General features: G+C 42.7%; 1 protein-coding gene across 1 annotated transcript; it reads left to right on the forward strand.

Moving 5' to 3' along the window:
• Nucleotides 1-5,293: 5,293 nt before the first annotated feature.
• RWDD3 (RWD domain containing 3) lies at nt 5,294-21,562 on the forward strand. The gene is made up of 4 exons (XM_082266465.1): nt 5,294-5,449; nt 12,897-13,372; nt 16,884-16,999; nt 21,185-21,562. The coding sequence occupies exons 1-4, from the start codon at nt 5,338-5,340 to the stop codon at nt 21,294-21,296; spliced, it is 816 nt and encodes a 271-aa protein (XP_082122591.1). The 5' UTR covers nt 5,294-5,337; the 3' UTR covers nt 21,297-21,562.
• Nucleotides 21,563-21,707: the final 145 nt, after the last annotated feature.

The following is a 21,707-nucleotide window of genomic DNA, read 5'->3' on the forward strand; positions in this document are numbered from 1 at the left end:
TCATGGAAGGTCGCCTTTCTGGTGGCGATCACATCTGCTCGCAGAGTGTCGGGAGTTGGCGGCCCTGTCTTGCCGCTCCCCCTACCTGGTTGTTCATAGGGATAAGGTGGTCTTGCGACCTCATCAATCTTTCCTTCCAAAGGTCATGTCCGATTTTCATCTCAACGAGGACATTGTCCTGCCTTCGCTGTGTGCAAATCCTAAGCATCCTACATAGTTTACCTTGCATTCCTTGGATGTAGTTTGGGCGATCAGGGTGTACCTGTCATCTACTGAGTCCTTCAGAAAGTCGGATTCTCTTTTTGTCCTTCCTGAGGGACCTCGGAAGGTATGGCTGCGTCTGCGGTAACCATTTCTAAATGGATCAGACGGACGATTGTACGGGCTTATTCGCTTAGGGGATGGGTTCTGCCCTTCCCTGTCATGGCGCACTCTACCAGAGCGGTGAGTGCGTCTTGGGCCTTCCGCCATCAGGCGTCGGTGTCCCAGGTGTGCAAAGCGGCGACCTGGTCGTCCGTGTACACCTTTACGAAATTTTACAAACTTGATGTTTTGGCGTCGGCAGATGCCTCCTTTGGCTGCAAAGTTCTGAGTGCGGCAGTGCCTTAGGGGAGACATGACCTTTTTTAGCCTGTCCCCTCCTGTTGGGTTTTTTTCCCCTTGGTTATTTTGCTTTCCTGGGTCTGTTCGCTCCTGTTGAGCTTTCCTGTTACCCAGTGTTTTACGTTTCTGGTTCAGATAAGGTTCTTTTCTCTGAGCTGGGTGCTGCGTTGCCTTTTAGACGGTTACGTTTCCCTCCCCTCACATATACACTGCTTTGGGACATCCCAGTAGTGAAGACTGTATGAGTGGGCGGCGACTGTCAGAGGACGTAAGAGAAAATAGAATTTTTGTAAGAACTTACCGTAAAATTCTTTTCTCTGAGTCCTCTGACAGTCGCCGCCCCCCACCCCTCTTTTGAGGTTCATGGACTATCTACTGCTTGCTACAAAACTGAATTGGGAATGCTGCTAGCAGGGGGGTATTGGACCAGAGGGATAGCCCCCTGTAGGTGTGTCTATGCAAAGTTTTTGTAAATGTTTCTAACAAAATCTTCCGCCTAGCTTACTCCTGTGGATAAGACCAATACCCAGTAGTGAAGACTGTAAGAGTGAGCGGTGACTGTCAGAGGACTCCTACCTTAGCAGCCCTCATACAAAGTACCATTTTTTTCTCCACCTATAACAATTGCTTAATGTAAGATAGTTGCTAACAACTCGTAACAAGTAATTTGAGATATACACTAATCAGCCATAACAGTTACATCATTGACAGGTTAACCACTTGATGACTGCTCACTGTGCCTCTACTGCGGCACAGTGGCTCGTTATCGTCCAGCGACTTAGTACTATGTCGCTCGACTCCTCCCCTTGTGGGCGGCGCTCGCGCGCCGCCAGAGGCTCGCTCCCGCTGTATTCATTCACAGCTGGAGTCGGGCCAGGGGAGGAGCAGCGGCGATCGCCGGGGAATCGAGTTTGGAGATCCGCCCGCTTGTGTAAACAGAGCGGGCGGATCTCCTCAGTGACAAACAGTGACAGATTGCAGGGTTCAGCATAGCTGAACATGCGATCTGTCCTTGTGTCACTCAGTCACCTCCCCCCCCAACACACATTAGTAAGCACCAGGCATACATTAACCCCTCCCTCTCCAATAAAATTAACCCCTTCCCTGCCAGTGTCATTTTTTACAGTAACAGTGCATATTTATAGCACTGATTACTATAGAAATGTCACTGGTACCCCCAAAAGTGTCAAAAATGTCAGTCAAGGGTCCGATCTGTCCGCCGCAATGTCGCAGTCCCGCAAAAAAAATCGCAGATCGCCGCCATAAAAAAAACACCAAAATGACAGAAGTCTTTCCCTTAATTAGTAAACGCAATAACTTTTGCGCAAACCAATCAAAATACGCTTATTGTGATTTTTTTTTTTTTTACCAAACCTAGGTAGCAGAAAACAAATTGGCCAAAAATGTAAAAAAAATTAGATTTTTACATTTTTGTGGGGGGGGGGGAATTTCATATAAAAAAATGTGAAAAATATTGTTATTTTTTCAAAATGTACGCTCTTTTTTTTTTTTGTTTATAGCGCAAAAAGTAAAAATCGCACAGGTAATCAAATACCACCAAAAGAAAGCCCTGTTTGTGGGAAAAAAAGGACGTAAATTTTGTCTGGGTACGGCGTCTCACGACCGTGCAATTGTCAGTTAAAGTCGCACAGCGCCGAATCGCATAAAGTGGCCTGGACGTAAGACAGCAAAATCCTCCGGTGGTTAAAGAGGTTCTTTATCCAGGTTTCCAAAAAAAAGGTCAGCAGCTGACTTTTAACAGACATGTCCAGGGATCCACCGCTGTCCTCACCATGGCCAGTTCTTTTGCAGTCTTTGTGTCCCCCCACGCCGGAATGTTTACTCTGGGAGGCCGGCTGCGAAAGCCAATTTCACACTGTGCATGCACGAGCTTTGAATGGTCCTGCAGGCTCCTTGGATCTATGATGTGTCCCAGAAGGCAGGAGGTAAGTAACCGTGACCACCCAAAGGATTGGGGTTTATTATACATAAGCGCTGTGGGGTCTTTGAGATGATAACCCCAATCCTATGGGTGGTCACGCTTCTCCTCATCACTCCTTCTGATGGGTAACCACTGGATATCTTATATGCCCATGGGATGCCGCCAGAAATCCCCTTTTTCACTTTATATACTTCATTTAGGGTCCCCTGGATGTAATTCTCATATGCATGTAGAGTAAAGACAGGAAGCACAAAATAGTGTAATACTGCTAACTTTATTAAATAAATGTACAAAAATAGAAGATAGGTGCTTACATTGTACTGTGCCCCCCTGGCAAAAGATAGATCACTCGTTGCTATGTGGGTATAATACGATCCCAGAAAAGTAACCTTGTAGCGTGGCAGTGGACGGCGTGTGTTCCCCTGACTGCACAGGAAGTGACGTCGTTGGTGTCACGATGTCCGGCAAAGGCTTTGACCACAATGCATTTCGCAGTGAATGCGTCCTCAGGAAGTCCTGATGTCTATCTGGGGAGCATTTAATATTACTAGCTCACAAGATCACAAGGGGGATCACTGGAATTGGATTTGCTTTTGGATGCCCCGCACAGAATTTGTCCTATGATATCTCTCTGGAGAGCAAGAACACGGACTATATTATCCACACATATTTATTAATTAGTAGCACCATTGCACTGTAAATACTCACGTATTCGTTACAAGGTACAATCACATGATTGGTATACCTCACTTTTGATATTGATTTGTGTATTGGCACTATATTCGAACATTAAAAGGTGTATATATTAATATTTGCACATCATTTACCATTGTTATAGAGGTTCTAGGTTCACATGAAAATGACCAAACGGTGCAAACATAGCGTAAAACTGTTTCTCAAAATTTATTAAAAATAATATAAAAATTTAATAAATTTTGAGAAACAGTTTTACGCTATGTTTGCACCGTTTGGTCATTTTCATGTATACATCATCCGTTGGGAAGTCCAGGCGTTCCATTGCTGACCACCCTATCCATCCTGGCATGTACATTGGGCAACTGTATGCTGAGAGAGAGGACGTATTACCATAATCTGCTTTAATGACCCATATTCTATACTGAATTTTGGGTTCATTATTTCTGGTGAGCGCATTCGTATTACCTTGTTGGTGTTGGATTCTATCACAATTCTCACCAGTATTTTTTTCAAAGTCACCTTTTCACTTGGGACTCTGTTTCTGCAATTCTATATGGACATTTCTATATGGACATTTTCTCACAGATTTCAACTCTTTTTATGAGGTTTAGTTGTAACATTATTTTTACTTCATTCATTTGAAGGTGTTTTATGATTTTTATGATTTCATGTATATACCTTTTTAGCGCTGCACTTATTTTATATATATATATATATATATATATATAAATACAGGGTTTTTTTCTCAGAGAAAAGGTGCAGGAACTATCACCTTCTGAGTCACCCTTCGTCTTTGCCCCCTACCCACCTCTGAGCAGGGTTCCTAGATTTCACCCCCTACCCACCTTCCAGTACCGCCCCTTTTAGAGAATACAGAACCAAGTATAATTTTGTGCTACTAAGTAACTTGTATGGAATTTGATAGACCCCACCCCAGCAGATCCTCCCTGCAGCAATAGACCCCCCTCCCCCACAACAATTGTCCTCCCCCAGCAACAATTGACCCTCCACAACAAAATACCAGCCTAGCACTAACAGACCCCCAGCAGCAACAACAGATCTTCCAGTAGCTAGAATCAATAGACCCTCCAACAGCCAGCAACAATAAACCTTTCCCAGCAACAATTTACCCCCTAGCAACATAAGACCCCCCCCCCACAAGCAACAATAGTCATGCCTGGCAGCAATAGACACCCACAACAAATAGATCTCCACCAACGACAATAGATCCCCCAGCAGCCAGCATCGATAGACCTTCAGGCACACCTCAGCACTCCTTGCCATAAAATACATTCAGTGCTAGAGGTGCCGGAACTGCGTTCCCCCACGTTCCCGCTGAAAAAAAGCCCTGTATATATATATATATATATATATATATATAGTGCCTAATTAAGTGGCCAGTGAGTGTATGTGTGGGCTGCTATGAATGTGTATGAACTGTATATACACACACAGTGTATACATGGCAGCCCATATATACAACATCTCACTAATGACACTAACTTTCTGTGAGCTGTAGCTCCTAGGCCCCATTCACATGTGCGCATTGCCAGAATGCACGTTTTTTGTGCGTTTCACAAGACATGCATAGGGCAACCCATTCACTTGCCAAAGAATCTCTTGCACCCTTTCAGGTGTTGAGGTTTACACTTTTTACTGTGCGTCATTGCACATTTGCTGGGCATGTTTGGAGATGCCATTAACAATTTATGGCACCCGCAAGAGCAACGCGCGTTCCTGGGATGAGCAGATGTGAATGCAATCTTAAAATTATTTCAGGGGTTCCCTCAGATCTCAAAGTTTTTACTAAGGGTTCCTCCCAGTTAAAAAGGTTGGGAAGGGTTGATCTAATATGGCATTTGTTTTATTCACATTATTAATCTGAGAAAAAATAAATAAATAATGAACATGAAGTTCAGACAAACTCAAATGAATGCATTGATGTTATGGGAACGCCATCAGCTCCACCTTGTGGTTCTTATCGAAACTGCATGTCTTATAGAGGAAAGCTCCGCCACCCAGTGGACAGCGGGTGCAGTGCAGGGAAAGCTCCATAGAGCAGCGGAAAGGGAAGTGATGATGATCGGATCGGTGACATGGATGGGGGATCCGGGCTGTGCAGCATGTCGGAGGCGGTGCTGGAGGAGATCTCTGTGCTGTCAGCCATATACTGTGAGCCGGGGGAATTTGAAGTTCTCTCACGTTCAGGTGAAGGACAATGTATCAGCTCTGATCTGTCACCGACTAGATAAAACCATTGATTTCTCATTATTTAATGTATGGATCGCTTTAATCCCTAACCTGGGCTGACAGAGGGAGACAAGGAGTATACCTAGATCCCTCTACTGCTAATACAATCACATATCATGGGGAGAAATCCTAGGAGCAGAGGAGCTGGACAGGCTGGGCTTTAAATCACACCAGTGTATATACAGATATATATAGATCTACATTGGTGTGTATATACAGATCTAAATAGGTGTGTATACACAGATATATATAGGTGTGTATATACAGATATACAGTATATATAGATCTACATAGGTGTGTATATATAGATATACAGTATATATATACAGATCTACATAGGTGTGTATATACAGATATACAGTGTATATATATATATATATATATATATATATATATATATATACATAGGTGTGTGTATATACAGATATACAGTATATATATATAGATCTACATAGGTGTGTATATACAGATATATATATATATATATATATATATATATATATATATATATATATATATATATAGATCTACATAGGTGTGTATATACAGATATATTTAGATCTATATAGGTGTGTGTGTGTATATATATATACAGTATCTCACAAAAGTGAGTACACCCCTGACATTTTTGTAAATATTTTATTATCTCTTTTCATGTGACAACACTGAAGAAATGACACTTTGCTACAATGTAAATTAGTGAGTGTACAGCTTGTATTAGGGCTCTTTCACACGGGCATTCCATACGTCCGTAAATCACCCCATCTGTTTGCGGATGATTTACGGACATAATGAATGTCTATGGGATTGCGGATGTCAGCGGATGACCATCTGCTGACATCCGATTTTCGTCCTTTCAGTTCTGTTCTGTTTTTTGGAAGGGAACAGAACCCTATTTTTGTTCCGTATAAAAAACGGAGCGGATGCAAAACCGGATGTCAGCGGTGTCATCCACTGACATCCGCAATGCCCATAGACACGCATTATGTCCGTATATCATCCGCAAACGGATGGGATGATATGCGGACATACAGAGCGGATGACACAATCCGTGTCCGTGAAAAAAAAAAAAAAAAAAGTGCCGGAGCGGATCGCAATACTCCACCTTCCATTTGAGGATGCCCCACAGATGTTCAATAGGGTTTAGGTCTAGAGACACGCTTGGCCAGTCCATCACCTTTACCCTCAGCTTCTTTAGCAAGGCAATGGTTGTCTTGGAGGTGTGTTTGGGGTCATTATCATGTTGGAATACTGCCCTGCAGCCCAGTCTCTGAAGGGAGGGGATTATGCTCTGCTTCAGTATGTCAGAGTACATGTTGGCATTCATGGTTCTCTCAATGAACTGTAGCTCCCCAGTGCAGGCAGCACTCATTCAGCCCCAGACCATACGATCATGCTATGTAGGATCGTATGTCTCTGTGGTTACATGAAAAGCCACGCCCCTTTACAGTTAGAAGCACGCCCCTAGGGACACATTTAACCCCTGCCTCTCCAATAAAGTTAACCCCTTCCCTGCCAGTGTCATTTTTACAGTAACAGTGCATATGTATAGCACTGATTACTGTAGTAATGTCACTGGTACCCCCAAAAGTGTCAAAAATGTCAGTCAAGGGTCCGGTCTGTCCTCCGCAATGTCGCAGTCCCCGCAAAAAAAAATCGCAGATTGCCGCCATTACTCGTTAAAAAAATAAAACAATAAAAATGACAAAAATCTTTCCCGTAGCTAGTAAACGCAATAACTTTTGCGCAAACCAATCAAAATACGCTTATTGCGATTGTTTTTACCAAACATATGTAGCAGAAAACACCTTGGCCTAAAATGTTAAAAAAATTAGATTTTTACATTTTTTTGGGGAATTTCATATAAAAAAATGTGAAAAATATTGTTATTTTTTCAAAATTGTCACTCTATTTTTGTTTATAGCGCAAAAAGTAAAAATCGCACAGGTGATCAAATGCCACCAAAAGAAAGCTCTATTTGTGGGAAAAAAAGGACGTCAATTTCATTTGGGTACAGCATCGCACGACCGCGCAATTGTCCGTTAAAATCACGCAGTGCCGAATCGCAAAATAGGGCCTGGTCAGGAAGGGGGTAAAATCTTCCGGGGCTTAAGTGGTTAAAAAACTATATGGTATTGGCCACCGTGCTGCTGCTTAGTTTCAGGGTCTTGGCAATCTTCTTATAGCCTAGGCCATCTTTATGTAGAGCAACAATTCTTTTTTCAGATCCTCAGAGAGTTCTTTGCCATGAGGTGCCATGTTGAACTTCCAGTGAACAGTATGAGAGAGTGAGAGCGATAACACCAAATTTAACACACCTGCTCCCCATTCACACCTGAGACCTTGTAACACTAACGAGTCACATGACACCGGGGAGGGAAAATGGCTAATTGGGCCCAATTTGGACATATTTTCACTTAGGGGTGTACTCACTTTTGTTGCCAGTGGTTTAGACATTAATGGCTGTGTGTTGAGTTATTTTGAGGGGACAGCTAATTTACACTGTTTATACAAGCTGTACACTCACTACTTTACATTGTAGCAAAGTGTAATTTCTTCAGTGTTGTCACATGAAAAGATATAATAAAATATTTACAAGAATGTGAGGGGTGTACTCACTTTTGTGAGATACTGTGTGTGTGTTGTGTGTATATATATATATACAGTGGGTACGGAAAGTATTCAGACCCCCTTACATTTTTCACTCTTTGTTATATTGCAGCCATTTGCTAAAATCATTTAAGTTCATTCTTCTTCCTCATGAATGTACACATAGCACCCCATACTGACAGAAAAACACAGAATTGTTGACATTGTTGCAGATTTATTAAAAAAGAAAAACTGAAATATCACATGGTCCTAAGTATTCAGACCCTTTGCTCAGTATTTAGTAGAAGCACCCTTTTGATCTAATACAGCCAGGAGTCTTTTTGGGAAAGATGCAACAAGTCTTTCACACCTGGATTTGGGGATCCTCTGCCATTCCTCCTTGCAGATCCTCTCCAGTTCTGTCAGGTTGGATGGTAAACGTTGGTGGACAGCCATTTTTAGGTCTCTCCAGAGATGCTCAATTGGGTTTAAGTCAGGGCTCTGGCTGGGCCATTCAAGAACAGTCACGGAGTTGTTGTGAAGCCACTCCTTCGTTATTTTAGCTGTGTGCTTAGGGTCATTGTCTTGTTGGAAGGTAAACCTTTGGCCCAGTCTGAGGTCCAGAGCACTCTGGAGAAGGTTTTTGTCCAGGATATCCCTGTACTTGGCTGCATTCATCTTTCCCTCGATTGCAACCAGTCGTCCTGTCCCTGCAGCTGAAAAACACCCCCACAGCATGATGCTGCCACCACCATGCTTCACTGTTGGGACTGTATTGGACAGGTGAGGAGCAGTGCCTGGTTTTCTCCACACATAAGGCTTAGAATTAAGGCCAAAAAGTTCTATTTTGGTCTCATCAGACCAGAGAATCTTATTTCTCACCATCTTGGAGTCCTTCAGGTGTTTTTTAGCAAACTCCATGCGGGCTTTCATGTGTCTTACACTGAGGAGAGGCTTCCGTCGGGCCACTCTGCCATAAAGCCCCGACTGGTGGAGGGCTGCAGTGATGGTTGACTTTCTACAACTTTCTCCCATCTCCTGACTGCATCTCTGTGTAACGTTCATGCGTTTTTGTTTGTGGATGGATTTACAGCTGCAGAATTATTACACTCAGTAGCCTTGTAGAGAATCTGTTGAACAACATATCCAACTCTCAGGACTTCATCACCGTGTACAGCCTGTTATATACTATATATATATTAATAGATGTTTAATGGAGGATAGAGTATATGAGGATATATAGATGAGAGACATGCTATTATGGTGAGCACTAGAAGTAGTATTAGGAGAGTTGCAGGTGGTGGTAAAGCAGATAGGTTCTGATGTCAAGTATAGTGCAGATGGTAAGAGGACACAGATGGAGTATACTTAGACAGAGTAACCTAGTGCAAGGATAGTTGAAGGTAGTCCCAAGAGCTAACAGTCTATGCAGATGATAGTGAATAGATAGATACAGATAGTCTTGGTAATTGCAGTAGATGACAGTAGGAGATTGGTTAGCAAGAATCCCCTGCGGGGTACTTATCACTTAGATAGGTTTAGGAATAACAGTGTCCATTGGAGAGGGGTGATCCCGTAGCGAGATACGGATCACCAGCGAGGTCTCCGGCTTCAGTTCGGCAAGCGAGGTATGTCAGCAGCTCCGACTTCTCAGGCGTAGGTGCAATGAACATGTGGGTTTGAACGAGCGATGAGTGAGAGCAAACCGGCGATTGAAATAGCCGCTCATAGCGGCGCTCGGCAATGATGTCATCCGGTCTTAAAGGTATATGCGTCCTTTGTTACACAAGATGGGACGCAATTAGCAGAGGAGAAATATGGAGACAAGGGAACCAGAGGTACCGGAACATTACACTCTGGAGCTCAGCCACAGTGATCTTTGGGTTCTTCTTTACCTCTCTCACCAAGGCTCTTCTCCCCCGATAGCTCAGTTTGGCCGGACGGCCAGTTCTAGGAAGGGTTCTGGTCATCCCAAACGTCTTCCATTTGAGGATTATGGAGGCCACTGTGCTCTTAGGAACCTTAAGTGCAGCAGAAATATTTTTGTAACCTTGGCCAGATCTGTGCCTTGCCACAATTCTGTCTCTGAGCTCTTCAGGCAGTTCCTTTGACCTCATGATTCTCATTTGCTCTGACATGCATTGTGATCTGGAAGGTCTTATATAGACAGGTGTGTGGCTTTCCTAATCAAGTCCAATTAGTATAATCAAACACAGCTGGACTCAAATGAAGGTGTAGAACCATCTCAAGGATGATCAGAAGAAATGGAAAGCACCTGAGTTAAATATATGAGTGTCACAGCAAAGGGTCTGAATACTTAGGACCATGTGATATTTCAGTTTTTCTTTTTTAATAAATCTGCAACAATGCCAACAATTCTGTGTTTTTCTGTCAGTATGGGGTGCTATGTGTACATTCATGAGGAAGAAGAATGAACTTAAATTATTTTAGCAAATGGCTGCAATATAACAAAGAGTGAAACATTTAATGGGGTCTGAATACTTTCCGTACCCACTGTATATATATATATATATATATATATATATCTTTATACAGTGCCTTGATAAAAGTATTCATACCCCTTTAAATTTTCCATGTTTTGTCAAGTTACAACCAATAATTGAAAATTTATTTTATTGGGATTTTATGTGATAGACCAACACTAAGGCTACGTTCACATGTTGGCATAGCGGATCGCGGGCAGAATCCGGAAATCATTGCAAATCGCGGGATGCCTGTGCGTTGCCGTTGATTTGCAATGGCACCCCAAACGCTGTGCGATGTTGCCAACGGCAACGCACAGGCGTCCCGCGATTTGCAATGATTTCCGGATCACGGGCAAAATCGCGGTGTTTCTGCCCGTGATCCACTATGCCAACATGTGAACGTAGCCTAAGTGGCACATAATTGTAAATAAAAGTAGAAAGAAAATGATAAATGGTTTTCAACATTTCACATTTACAAATAAATATGTGAAAAGTGGGGCATGCATTTGTATTCAGCCCCCCCCTGAGTCACTTTGTATACTTTGTACAACCACCTTTGTCTGCAATTACAGCTGCGAGTCTATTTGGGGATGTTTCTACCAGCTTTGCACATCTAGAGAGTGACATTTTTTTGGTAAAAAAAATCGCTATAAGTGTATTTTAATTGGTTTGCGCAAAAGTTATTGCGTTTACTAACTACGGAAAATATTTATGTCATTTATATTGTTTTGTTTTTTTTTACTAGTAATGGCGGCGATCTTCGATTTTTTTGCGGGACTGCGACATTGCGGCGGACAGATCGGACCCCTAACTGACATTTTTTACACTTTTGGGGGGACCAGTGACATTCCTACAGTAATCTCTCCCTGTCTGTCACTGAGAAGATCCGCCTGCTTTGTTTACATAGGTAGGCGGGTCTTCTCACCATTTCCCTAATGATCGGGGAAGGGAGGCGGCAATCGCCGCCTCTCCTCCTCCGGCCCAACTCCCATTGTGTTTAAACACAGCGGGAGCGCGCCTCCGAAATCACTAGGAGTCCAGCGACTTAGGTATACGTCGCTGGACCCAGGGGAGCTGCACTGCCGCAGTAGTATTACTGTGAGCAGTCGGCAAGTGGTTAAGCCGGTAATAGATGGAGCAATTTTCTTTCGGAAAGAAAATCCCTTGATTCAACATCAACAGAGTTAAGCCTCCTACACACGCGTCGAAAATCGTCAGGGAATTTTCGTCCGACGACCGATCTGCCGATTTTCGGCTTGTTAGTATGATGCTTCCGACAACCGACTCCGACTTTTTGGCCGAAAAAAATCTGGTGTGCAGGCTATAAAATTTTTGTCCGCCGTCAAAACACGGCCGATTTTCGTGCAGTCAGTACAGATTTCGACCGGGAAAAATCTAATGAGCAAGACTGGGCATGCTCAGAGAAGAAAGAACACAAAGAAAGCAATCCAACACATGACATCACTTCTGAAGTAGAATTTTGTCGGGCGAGAAAATTCGTGTGCAGTCTAGGCACATTCCAACCAATAAAACACCACTCTGGACAAAAGACGGACGATCGGTCAGCTGATAATCGTTGCGTGTGTACGAGGCTTTAGTGTTAATGGAGGAATCCCTCCTGCGGGCAGAACACTGCTGGCAGCCAATAGCTGCTTGCAATAATTGCATGTAAAATCAGACAGGCTAATTGTACCCATGTTGATTGATTGATCAACTTGGGTACAATCAGCCTGCCCGTACACGTTTCGAATCTCGGCCGGTCCCTACTAAATCAGCCGAGATTTAAATCGTCTATGGGCAGTTTAATTTAAAAAATGATTAAGGAATATAATAGGCTTCCCTTAAGATGTCTCTTTTATGGAGCACTTGAACCCTTTTATATTAGCACAGAATCTCATAGCATGAAGCTGAGTGTTATACAGTAATGGTGCAGGACTGGAAAAGTCCTGACAACAATAGAAAATGGTCCTAGGATCAAGTGGCAGCTATAACTTTTTCAGGGGATCATTGGCTACCTGGTTTCTAGAATTTGTCAGTCCTTATCATAAAGCATACACATTTTAAAGAATGAGTTAAAGCACAGCGCTATGTATTATATCCTTTTGATAACATAAAAAGACTACTTTCCCACTGTGCCTGCACAGAAAAATCATTTTCTTCTATTTTGATGGTAGAGTTCCCGTAACTTTGAACTGTCCATTAACATTTGATTCTTGAAGTCCTTAGCAGAAGACGAATGACTTGAAGAGCTATTGGAAAATGTAATTTTCCTCTGATTTATTGCTGTCGGGATATCACATTGTGGTTGATTGAGTTTCCATGTTTTGCAGAGAGTGGAATAACTGTAATGATTCAGACAAGCGTGCAGCAGCTAACAGAATCAGAAATTCGTCTCCGACTCATATTTGATCTGCCAGTTACATATCCATCCACCCTACCAAATGTATCTGTCAGCTCGGAAGAACTTACCAGGGTGCAGTGTAAGGAGCTCAGAGACAAATTACTTGGCCAAGCTGGCCAGCATCTCTCACAACCGATGATACATGACTTGGTCCTGTGGGCGCAACAGAATCTTAACACTCTAATTGGGGATTCCATTTGGAATGAAAACCACCCTCTGTCAGCAGGCACCGTGACTGACGAGGGCACCTGGACAATGCTTTTACATTTAGATCACATGAGAGCAAAGGACAGATATATCAGGACAGTAGAAAAATGGACTTCGGAGTTAAACTTGACTGGAAAACTGATGTTCATGGGCAAAATAATTCTAATTCTTTTACAAGGAGACAGGAGTAGTATTCGGGTGAGTAGTGAAGCTCCTTCTCTCCATTACCCAGGGCTTAACACAAAGCAGAAACATCCGAACTTAACCAAAGTAAACCTGTCACAAATCTGAGCAGTTCAAAACTGGAAACTGCGATGAAAGAACAGTGAAATGAAGGTGTGCCCAGAATATGTTCATGAAAACATTTTCATCTTCTGATCCAGTAGTAAAAGTACTTTAAAACAAGACCTCAATTACATACGTAGCTCCAAGCACTGTGGAAGAATTAAAGTGATTGTAAAGTCTCATATATAAAAAAAATAAAAAATAACAAACATGTTATACTTACCTCCTCTGTGCAGTTGGTTTTGCACAGGGCAGCCTGGATCCTCCTCTTCTTGGGTCCCTCTAAGCTGCTCCTTGCCCCTCCCTCCTTGTGAGTGCCCCCCACAGCAAACAGCTTGCTATGGGGGCACCCGAGCCGAGCTGCAGCTCCGTATGTCCATTCAGACACACAGTTCGGCCCCACCCTCGCCCCCTCTCTCTCCTGATTGGCTAACCAACTTTGTTCGACAGCTGCTGGAGCCAATGGCTTTGCAGCTGTGTCCCAGCCAATCAGGAGGGTGAGGCCTGGACGGTTAAGGGACTCGTGGACATCGCTGGACAGAGAAGGACCTCAGGTATATATTAGGGGGTGCTGGGGAAGCTGCTACACCCAGAAGGTTTTTTAATCTTAATGCAAAGAATGCTTTAAGAACTTTACAACTCCTTCATTGTTTAAAATTCACAACAGGGGCACTGAAATTACAGCTCCTCCTCCCGTTATTTTCAATGATGGGAGAAACTTGACAGCCTGCCAGCCTTCTGACGTAATGAAACACTAGGTGATTGTAAACCTCAATCACATACGTAGCTCCAGGCACTGTGGAGGAATTTATCTTTAAAATTCACAACAGGGGTCGTCATCCTGTTATTTTCAATGGCAGCTGAAACTTGACAGCCTGCCAGCCTTCTAATGTAAAGAAAAACGAGGTGATTGTAAGCTGTGGGGACTGAAAGCTGACTTCAGTGTTTTTAGTTGTGATCTTTGAGGATTAGTTACTTTAAAGTACAAGTAGCTACAGAGGTCAGTAATGGCTTTATTTTAAATCTATTTTACTGCTTGTTAAGAATACATTAAAACAGTATTAAACCCAAAAGCAAACATTTATTATACTGCAGCCTACCAATTCTTAGATGTAATAGCTGCATTCATTTTCTTTTTTTTTAGGCTTTCTTTCTATTTTCATCTGGGAATCCAGCCAGGAAGTCTATTGTTTTTCAAAAGCACAAACTCTCCAGCAGAATGTATCAGTTTACATGGATGAGACAAATAATTTAAAGCAGTTGTAAACCTCTTTTTTTAGGGCCTGCAAGGTAAAGACATAATGTGCTAGTATGCATCGCATACTAGCACATTATGTGAAATTTACCTAAAAACGAAGACTTCCAGCGATGGGATGTCGTCGCTGAAGGCAGCGTCCATTTTCTCCTGGTCTTCCTTCTGGGTCCGCAAACTCCGGCTGTGTGACAGGCCAGAGCCGTGATGACATCACTCCCGCGCATGCGCGGGGGAGTCGTCATTCACAGCACAGGTATCTGAAGGAACGGCACGGGTGGCTGTTCCTTCAGAGCGCATGCGCAAATGACGTCATCGGCTGCATGCATTGTAAATATCTCCTAAATGATACACGTTTAGGAGCTATTTACAGTACCTATAGGTAAGCCTTATTATATGCTTACCTATAGGTAGGAATTATTCTTTAGGCTTTATTTCCTCTCTAACACTAGCATGGTTGTTTAAAGCAAAGCTCCAACCAAAAGTGAGGGCTCCATTTGTCTGCCTCTTCCCCCCCTTCGTTGCCACATTTGGCACCTTGTGGGGGGGGGGGGGGAGCGGGTACCGAGTTTTGACAGGTACCCGCTAGCCACTTCGTGTTGAGTTTGCCTCAGCCAAACTCAGCCGTAAGCTTGCCCTCACAGCAGCCGGCTAATTTTAAAAAAGCGCAGTGCGATTTGCGCGTGCGCAGTAGGAAACCGGCTGTGAAGCTGCAAGGCTGGCGATGAATGACTTGTTTTTTTGCTTGGGGACTCCATTGGTGACATTTTTTTAAAAGCACTCAATTTTAAAGTGGACCTTGCACTAAATGGCAAGGTTTGCTTATTACATCAAGCCTCCCTCAACCATGTACTGTATGTATAAAATTAACTACCTCCCACCCGGGCCATTGTAAATATACGGCCGGGTGGGAGTCTCCTCCTTCTGATCGGACGTTCCGGAACGTCCTTCAGAAGGAGAGAGATCGCGCCGCTGCGGGCACGCGCAGCGGCGCAATCTCGATGTGCCTGTGTCCCTCGGACACAGAGCAACATCATTCGGCAGGAGGGCCCTGTGATTGGCCCTCCTGATCACATGACGGCTGTGTCCAATCACAGCCGTCATGTAATGTAAATAGAGCCGTTGTAACGGCTTCGATCTCTTCTCCTCCTGACAGATCCTGTCAGTGAGAAGAGAAGAGGATCGGTGCTGCTGCTGGGGTGATCAGTGAGTATTTCTAATTACTCACTGATCACAGGGGGGGTCTGTGCTGGTAATCAGAACATTGATTACCAGTGCAGCCCTGGGGGGGGGGGGGAGGGGTGCCACTAAGCCACCAGGGATGCCCACCCATGACCACCAGGGATGCCCACCATGGCCACCAGGGATGGCAAGCAGGGCTCAGAGAGCCCCCCAGTGCCCTCCCTATCAGTGTTGCCCACCAATGCCATCTATCAGTGCTGCCCACCAGTGCCGTTATTGCCATCTATCAGTGCCGCCCACCAGTGCCCATTATTGCCCACCAGTGCTGCCTATCAGTGCCCATCAGTGCCGATCAGTGCCCCCCATCAGTGCCGATCAGTGCTGATCATTGCCGCCCAACAGTGCCACCTATCAGTGCCCATCAGTGCCCATCAGTGCTGCCTATCAGTGCCCATCAGCGCTGCCTATCAGTGCCCACCAATGCTGCATATCAGTGCTATCTATCAGTGCCACATATCAGTGCCCATCAGTGCTGCATATCAGTGCCCATCAGTGCCACCCCATCAGTGTCTCCTCATCAGTGCCTGTCAGTGCGGCATCATCAGTGCTCATCAGTGCAGGAAAAAACATATCTATTTACAAAATTTTATAACCTAAACAAAAAAACTTTTTTTTTTTTCAAACTTTTCAGTATTTTTTTATTTGTGCACCAAAAAAGAAAAAACCTGACGGTGATCAAATACCACCAAAAGAAAGCTCTATTTGTGGGGAAAAAATTACACAAATTTGGTTTAGGTACAGTGTTGCATGACCGCGCAATTGTCATTCAAATTGCAACAGCGCTAAAAGCTGAAAATTGGTCTGGGAAGGAAGGGGGTTTAAAAAAGAAAAACACCCGTGGGAAAAAAAAGTTAGGACCATGCATACCTAGCCTGTACTCTATCATGTTCAGTTTACAGTTTCTTTTTGTGTTTGGGGTCTGTCCTACAGGAGTATTTGGTCCTCCAGAAAAGCTGCAAGGTAGATGTGGACTCCAGTGGGAAGAAATGTAAAGAGAAAATGATCAGTGTTTTATGTGAAGTTAAATTACCACAGGAACAGAAGAGGTAATTTGCCTTACTGATAAACAGCATTAGTTCTTTTAAAGGGACTATACATTTTACATTTAAATTTACCTTAAGGTGCTATGAGCAGCATAGATAGATGGATGTTTTTTGATAACTAATTCTAATGAGCATGGTGCACTTATAACCAATTGGTATCCATTTTATAAGGAAGTTCTAAGTTATGGCCTAAGCTGTCCAGAACAGGTAGTTATTGAGAATCTTCCCAAAGGGGTCACAGACAGCAATAAATACCTGTTCTAAGTTTATTTCCACTTGATTTGGTGTTAGCCCCACCAGCAGTCTTTGTCTTAAGCCGGCCATAGATGGATCAAAATTTGACTTGTTCAATAGGGACCGGCTGACTTACGATCCATCTATGGGCAGTCTTGAGAAATTGACTGCCCCCTCTGTCAGAATACAATAGCTCCACTTGAGGGATTCTCAGTGTTGATGGGCAAATCAAATAATTTTTTTTTCATTCAATCTGCTGGTTGAGCTAAAAAAAAATAAAAAGGCACCATCTATGGCCGGCCTTATGTAAGGAACCTCACTAACCATTGGAAAGATGAATGGAAGTTACCATTATATCATACAATTAAGTCATCAATATTCCCGTCGCACATCCCATGAATGGGTTCTAAAGTAATGGGTGCTGCAGCAACCACCAACTGGAGACCGGAACATTCACAGTGCAGTCTAAATATTTGCCAGCACAACACAGTTCTTCAGGAAAAATCGGATAATTTTTTCATTGAAGAGAGATCACATCGCAAACAAGAAAGTGCATCGTTTGTGCACGTGTTGCACATGTGTTGTGCACATGCCTGATTAAGAAGTTTTTTGCGTCTCCGAAATGTTGCATTTTTTGTTTGTGATGTGATCTCTCTTCAGTAAAAAAAATGTTCTGACTTTTTCTGAAAATCGATGTTATGCTGACACATATTTACATATACAATGAAGCCCATTCCAATCTGCATCTTATCAGATGCCTTGTGCTAACAGATGACAGCCTAAAGACATAAGTTAAAGCGGAGTTCCGGCCTATTTTGCAACTTTAGGGATTCCTGGAGTGCTCGCTATGCTGATTAACAATTGGGCATTTTCAATTTTTTTTTGGGGTCCCTTACCTTATTTTTAGGGCATTTTTGATTGTACTTCCTCCTTCTCCCCCCTCTGTGGCCACGGCCACCGACATCACTTCCGCCTTTGCATTGCATCCTGGGAGCTGTTTGTCATCACTCCCAGGAGACTGAAATCAGGAAGAATTCCCAGAACACTCCCTGGAATCAGGAAGAAGGGCACAGTAGATTACACTGTGGCTTCAGATGCCCACGTCTAAGATGGCCGCGCCCAGACAGCGTTTCTAAAAGTAAGATTTTGACTAAAATCCAATACTGTACACCTTGTAAGTATGAGAAAAGCGGTTCTTTAAAGGGTAATGGATTGGTATTATAGGGGTATTTTTAGTTAAAAATGGTATTTGAGGCCGGAACTCCGCTTTAAGCTTGCCATTCATGGATCGAAAGTAGGCAGGTTCAGCAGAGACTGCCCAAATTTCGATCCACATGTGGGCACTGTGGTTGAACAATAGTCGATATAATCTTTCTAGCATGAGCTTTGGCTGTACATCTCCTTTAATCTCTTTGTTTGTCCTTTAAATGTGTTTGTATATGTATGTATATATATATATATATATATATATATATATATATATATACAGTGGGTACGGAAAGTATTCAGACCCCCTTAAATTTTTCACTCTTTGTTATATTGCAGCCATTTGCTAAAATCATTTAAGTTCATTCTTCTTCCTCATGAATGTACACATAGCACCCCATACTGACAGAAAAACACAGAATTGTTGACATTGTTGCAGATTTATTAAAAAAGAAAAACTGAAATATCACATGGTCCTAAGTATTCAGACCCTTTGCTGTGACACTCATATATTTAACTCAGGTGCTTTCCATTTCTTCTGATCATCCTTGAGATGGTTCTACACCTTCATTTGAGTCCAGCTGTGTTTGATTATACTGATTAGACTTGATTAGGAAAGCCACACACCTGTCTATATAAGACCTTCCAGATCACAATGCATGTCAGAGCAAATGAGAATCATGAGGTCAAAGGAACTGCCTGAAGAGCTCAGAGACAGAATTGTGGCAAGGCACAGATCTGGCCAAGGTTACAAAAAGATTTCTGCTGCACTTAAGGTTCCTAAGAGCACAGTGGCCTCCATAATCCTCAAATGGAAGACGTTTGGGACGACCAGAACCCTTCCTAGAGCTGGCCGTCCGGCCAAACTGAGCTATCGGGGGAGAAGAGCCTTGGTTAGAGAGGTAAAGAAGAACCCAAAGATCACTGTGGCTGAGCTCCAGAGATGCAGTCAGGAGATGGGAGAAAGTTGTAGAAAGTCAACCATCACTGCAGCCCTCCACCAGTCGGGGCTTTATGGCAGAGTGGCCTCTCCTCAGTGTAAGACACATGAAAGCCCACATGGAGTTTGCTAAAAAACACCTGAAGGACTCCAAGATGGTGAGAAATAAGATTCTCTGGTCTGATGAGACCAAAATAGAACTTTTTGGCCTTAACTCTAAGCGGTATGTGTGGAAAAAACCAGGCACTGCTCATCACCTGTCCAATACAGTCCCAACAGTGAAGCATGGTGGTGGCAGCATCATGCTGTGGGGGTGTTTTTCAGCTGCAGGGACAGGACGACTGGTTGCAATCGAGGGAAAGATGAATGCGGCCAAGTACAGGGATATCCTGGACAAAAACCTTCTCCAGAGTGCTCTGGACCTCAGACTGGGCCGAAGGTTTACCTTCCAACAAGACAATGACCCTAAGCACACAGCTAAAATAACGAAGGAGTGGCTTCACAACAACTCCGTGACTGTTCTTGAATGGCCCAGCCAGAGCCCTGACTTAAACCCAATTGAGCATCTCTGGAGAGACCTAAAAATGGCTGTCCACCAACGTTTACCATCCAACCTGACAGAACTGGAGAGGATCTGCAAGGAGGAATGGCAGAGGATTCCCAAATCCAGGTGTGAAAGACTTGTTGCATCTTTCCCAAAAAGACTCCTGGCTGTATTAGATCAAAAGGGGGCTTCTACTAAATACTGAGCAAAGGGTCTGAATACTTAGGACCATGTGATATTTCAGTTTTTCTTTTTCAATAAATCTGCAACAATGTCAACAATTCTGTGTTTTTCTGTCAGTATGGGGTGCTATGTGTACATTCATGAGGAAGAAGAATGAACTTAAATGATTTTAGCAAATGGCTGCAATATAACAAAGAGTGAAAAATTTAAGGGGGTCTGAATACTTTCCGTACCCACTGTATATATGTGTGTGTGTGTGTGTATATGTATGTGTGTGTATATATGTGTATGTATATGTGTGTGTGTGTGTACAGTAAACCCCCCTCCATTGCGGGGGTTACGTTCCGGACCCAGCCGCGAAAAGTGAAATTCCGCGAAATAGAAAAACCCTATTAAAATGCATTGTAGGCATGTTTATTTTACTGTCACTGTACGTGTAGAAGCATTTTAAGGTCTTTAAACACACTTTTAAAACAATAGAAACTCATTTAAACACATAAAAGATACTGAGAGACATAGCAAGAGCTATGGAAAACACAAAAATATTCAATTTTTAATGACTTATATAGTAAAATAACATTACAAAAAAAACACGAATTACCGGGACCTCAAAAACTGAACCGCGATGGAGCGGGGGATTACTGTGTGTGTGTGTGTGTGTGTGTGTGTATATATATATATATATATATATATATATATATATAATATATATGTGTGTGTGTGTGTGTGTGTGTGTGTGTGTGTGTGTATATGTATGTGTATATATATATATATGTATGTGTTTGTGTTTATATGTATATATAATGTATGTGTGTGTGTTTATATGTATATACATGTATGTGTGTGTGTTTATATGTATATGTATATGTATGTGTGTGTGTGTATATATGTGTGTGTTGTACCATCCTTAGCTATGTCCTTACTATTTTATTCAGTGGATGTGTACATTCTCTACTATTTGGAATGTTGACATAGCCTCTGTTGGCCTTTGTATGTACAGTTTGCTTACTGTCAAAACTTTTGTAAAAGAAAAATAGTTCTACCTGAAATGTATCTTATATTGCATTTCCTCTCATTGCAGACTTTCTACATTTGAAGTAGAGGTATATTCATCGATTAGTGAATTAGAAAGCGAATTTGAAGCAACTGGACTCTCATCCGTCTTCACAGACTATGTGCAAAGTATTTTATAAGGACTGGAAAACGGGTCTGAACAGGCAGGAAATATCCGTTACAAAATGTTGGCACAGCTACAAAGATTTCTAGGAAGACATTTTTATTGGAGTGATTTTCCTTGCTTCTGTTGATATTTCACTTGGAAATGTATTCAGATTTGCAAATTCATGGCAGAAGTTTAACTATACATGACAGGATATAATTTGTTGTCTGTGCCATACATGTTCTCATAGTTTTCCAGATTTGTCATCTTTTATTAAAAGTTACGCTTGGTTACATGAAATGCTTTATTCTAGAAATTTACATATCATCTACAGTGACAGCTCTGCTCGTTTCAAAGTTTTGCTTGATGTACAGTATTCTTTAACACATTGTTGAGGAGCATGAGTCCCAGATTTTAAAGAGACATTGTCACTTAGCTCATTCAG

The sequence above is a fragment of the Pelophylax lessonae genome (genome assembly GCF_965119305.1).
Source record: "Pelophylax lessonae genome assembly, chromosome: 8".
Classification (NCBI taxonomy): Eukaryota; Metazoa; Chordata; class Amphibia; order Anura; family Ranidae; genus Pelophylax; species Pelophylax lessonae.

Excerpts from the sequence above, each read along its gene's own strand:
- RWDD3 (XM_082266465.1), top strand. The coding sequence starts at position 5,338 with ATGGATGGGGGATCCGGGCTGTGCAGCATGTCGGAGGCGGTGCTGGAG. Across the intron at positions 13,373-16,883 it reads GAGACAGGAGTAGTATTCGG|GAGTATTTGGTCCTCCAGAA; the intron begins GTGAGTAGTGAA and ends TCTGTCCTACAG. Across the intron at positions 17,000-21,184 it reads TTACCACAGGAACAGAAGAG|ACTTTCTACATTTGAAGTAG; the intron begins GTAATTTGCCTT and ends CTCTCATTGCAG.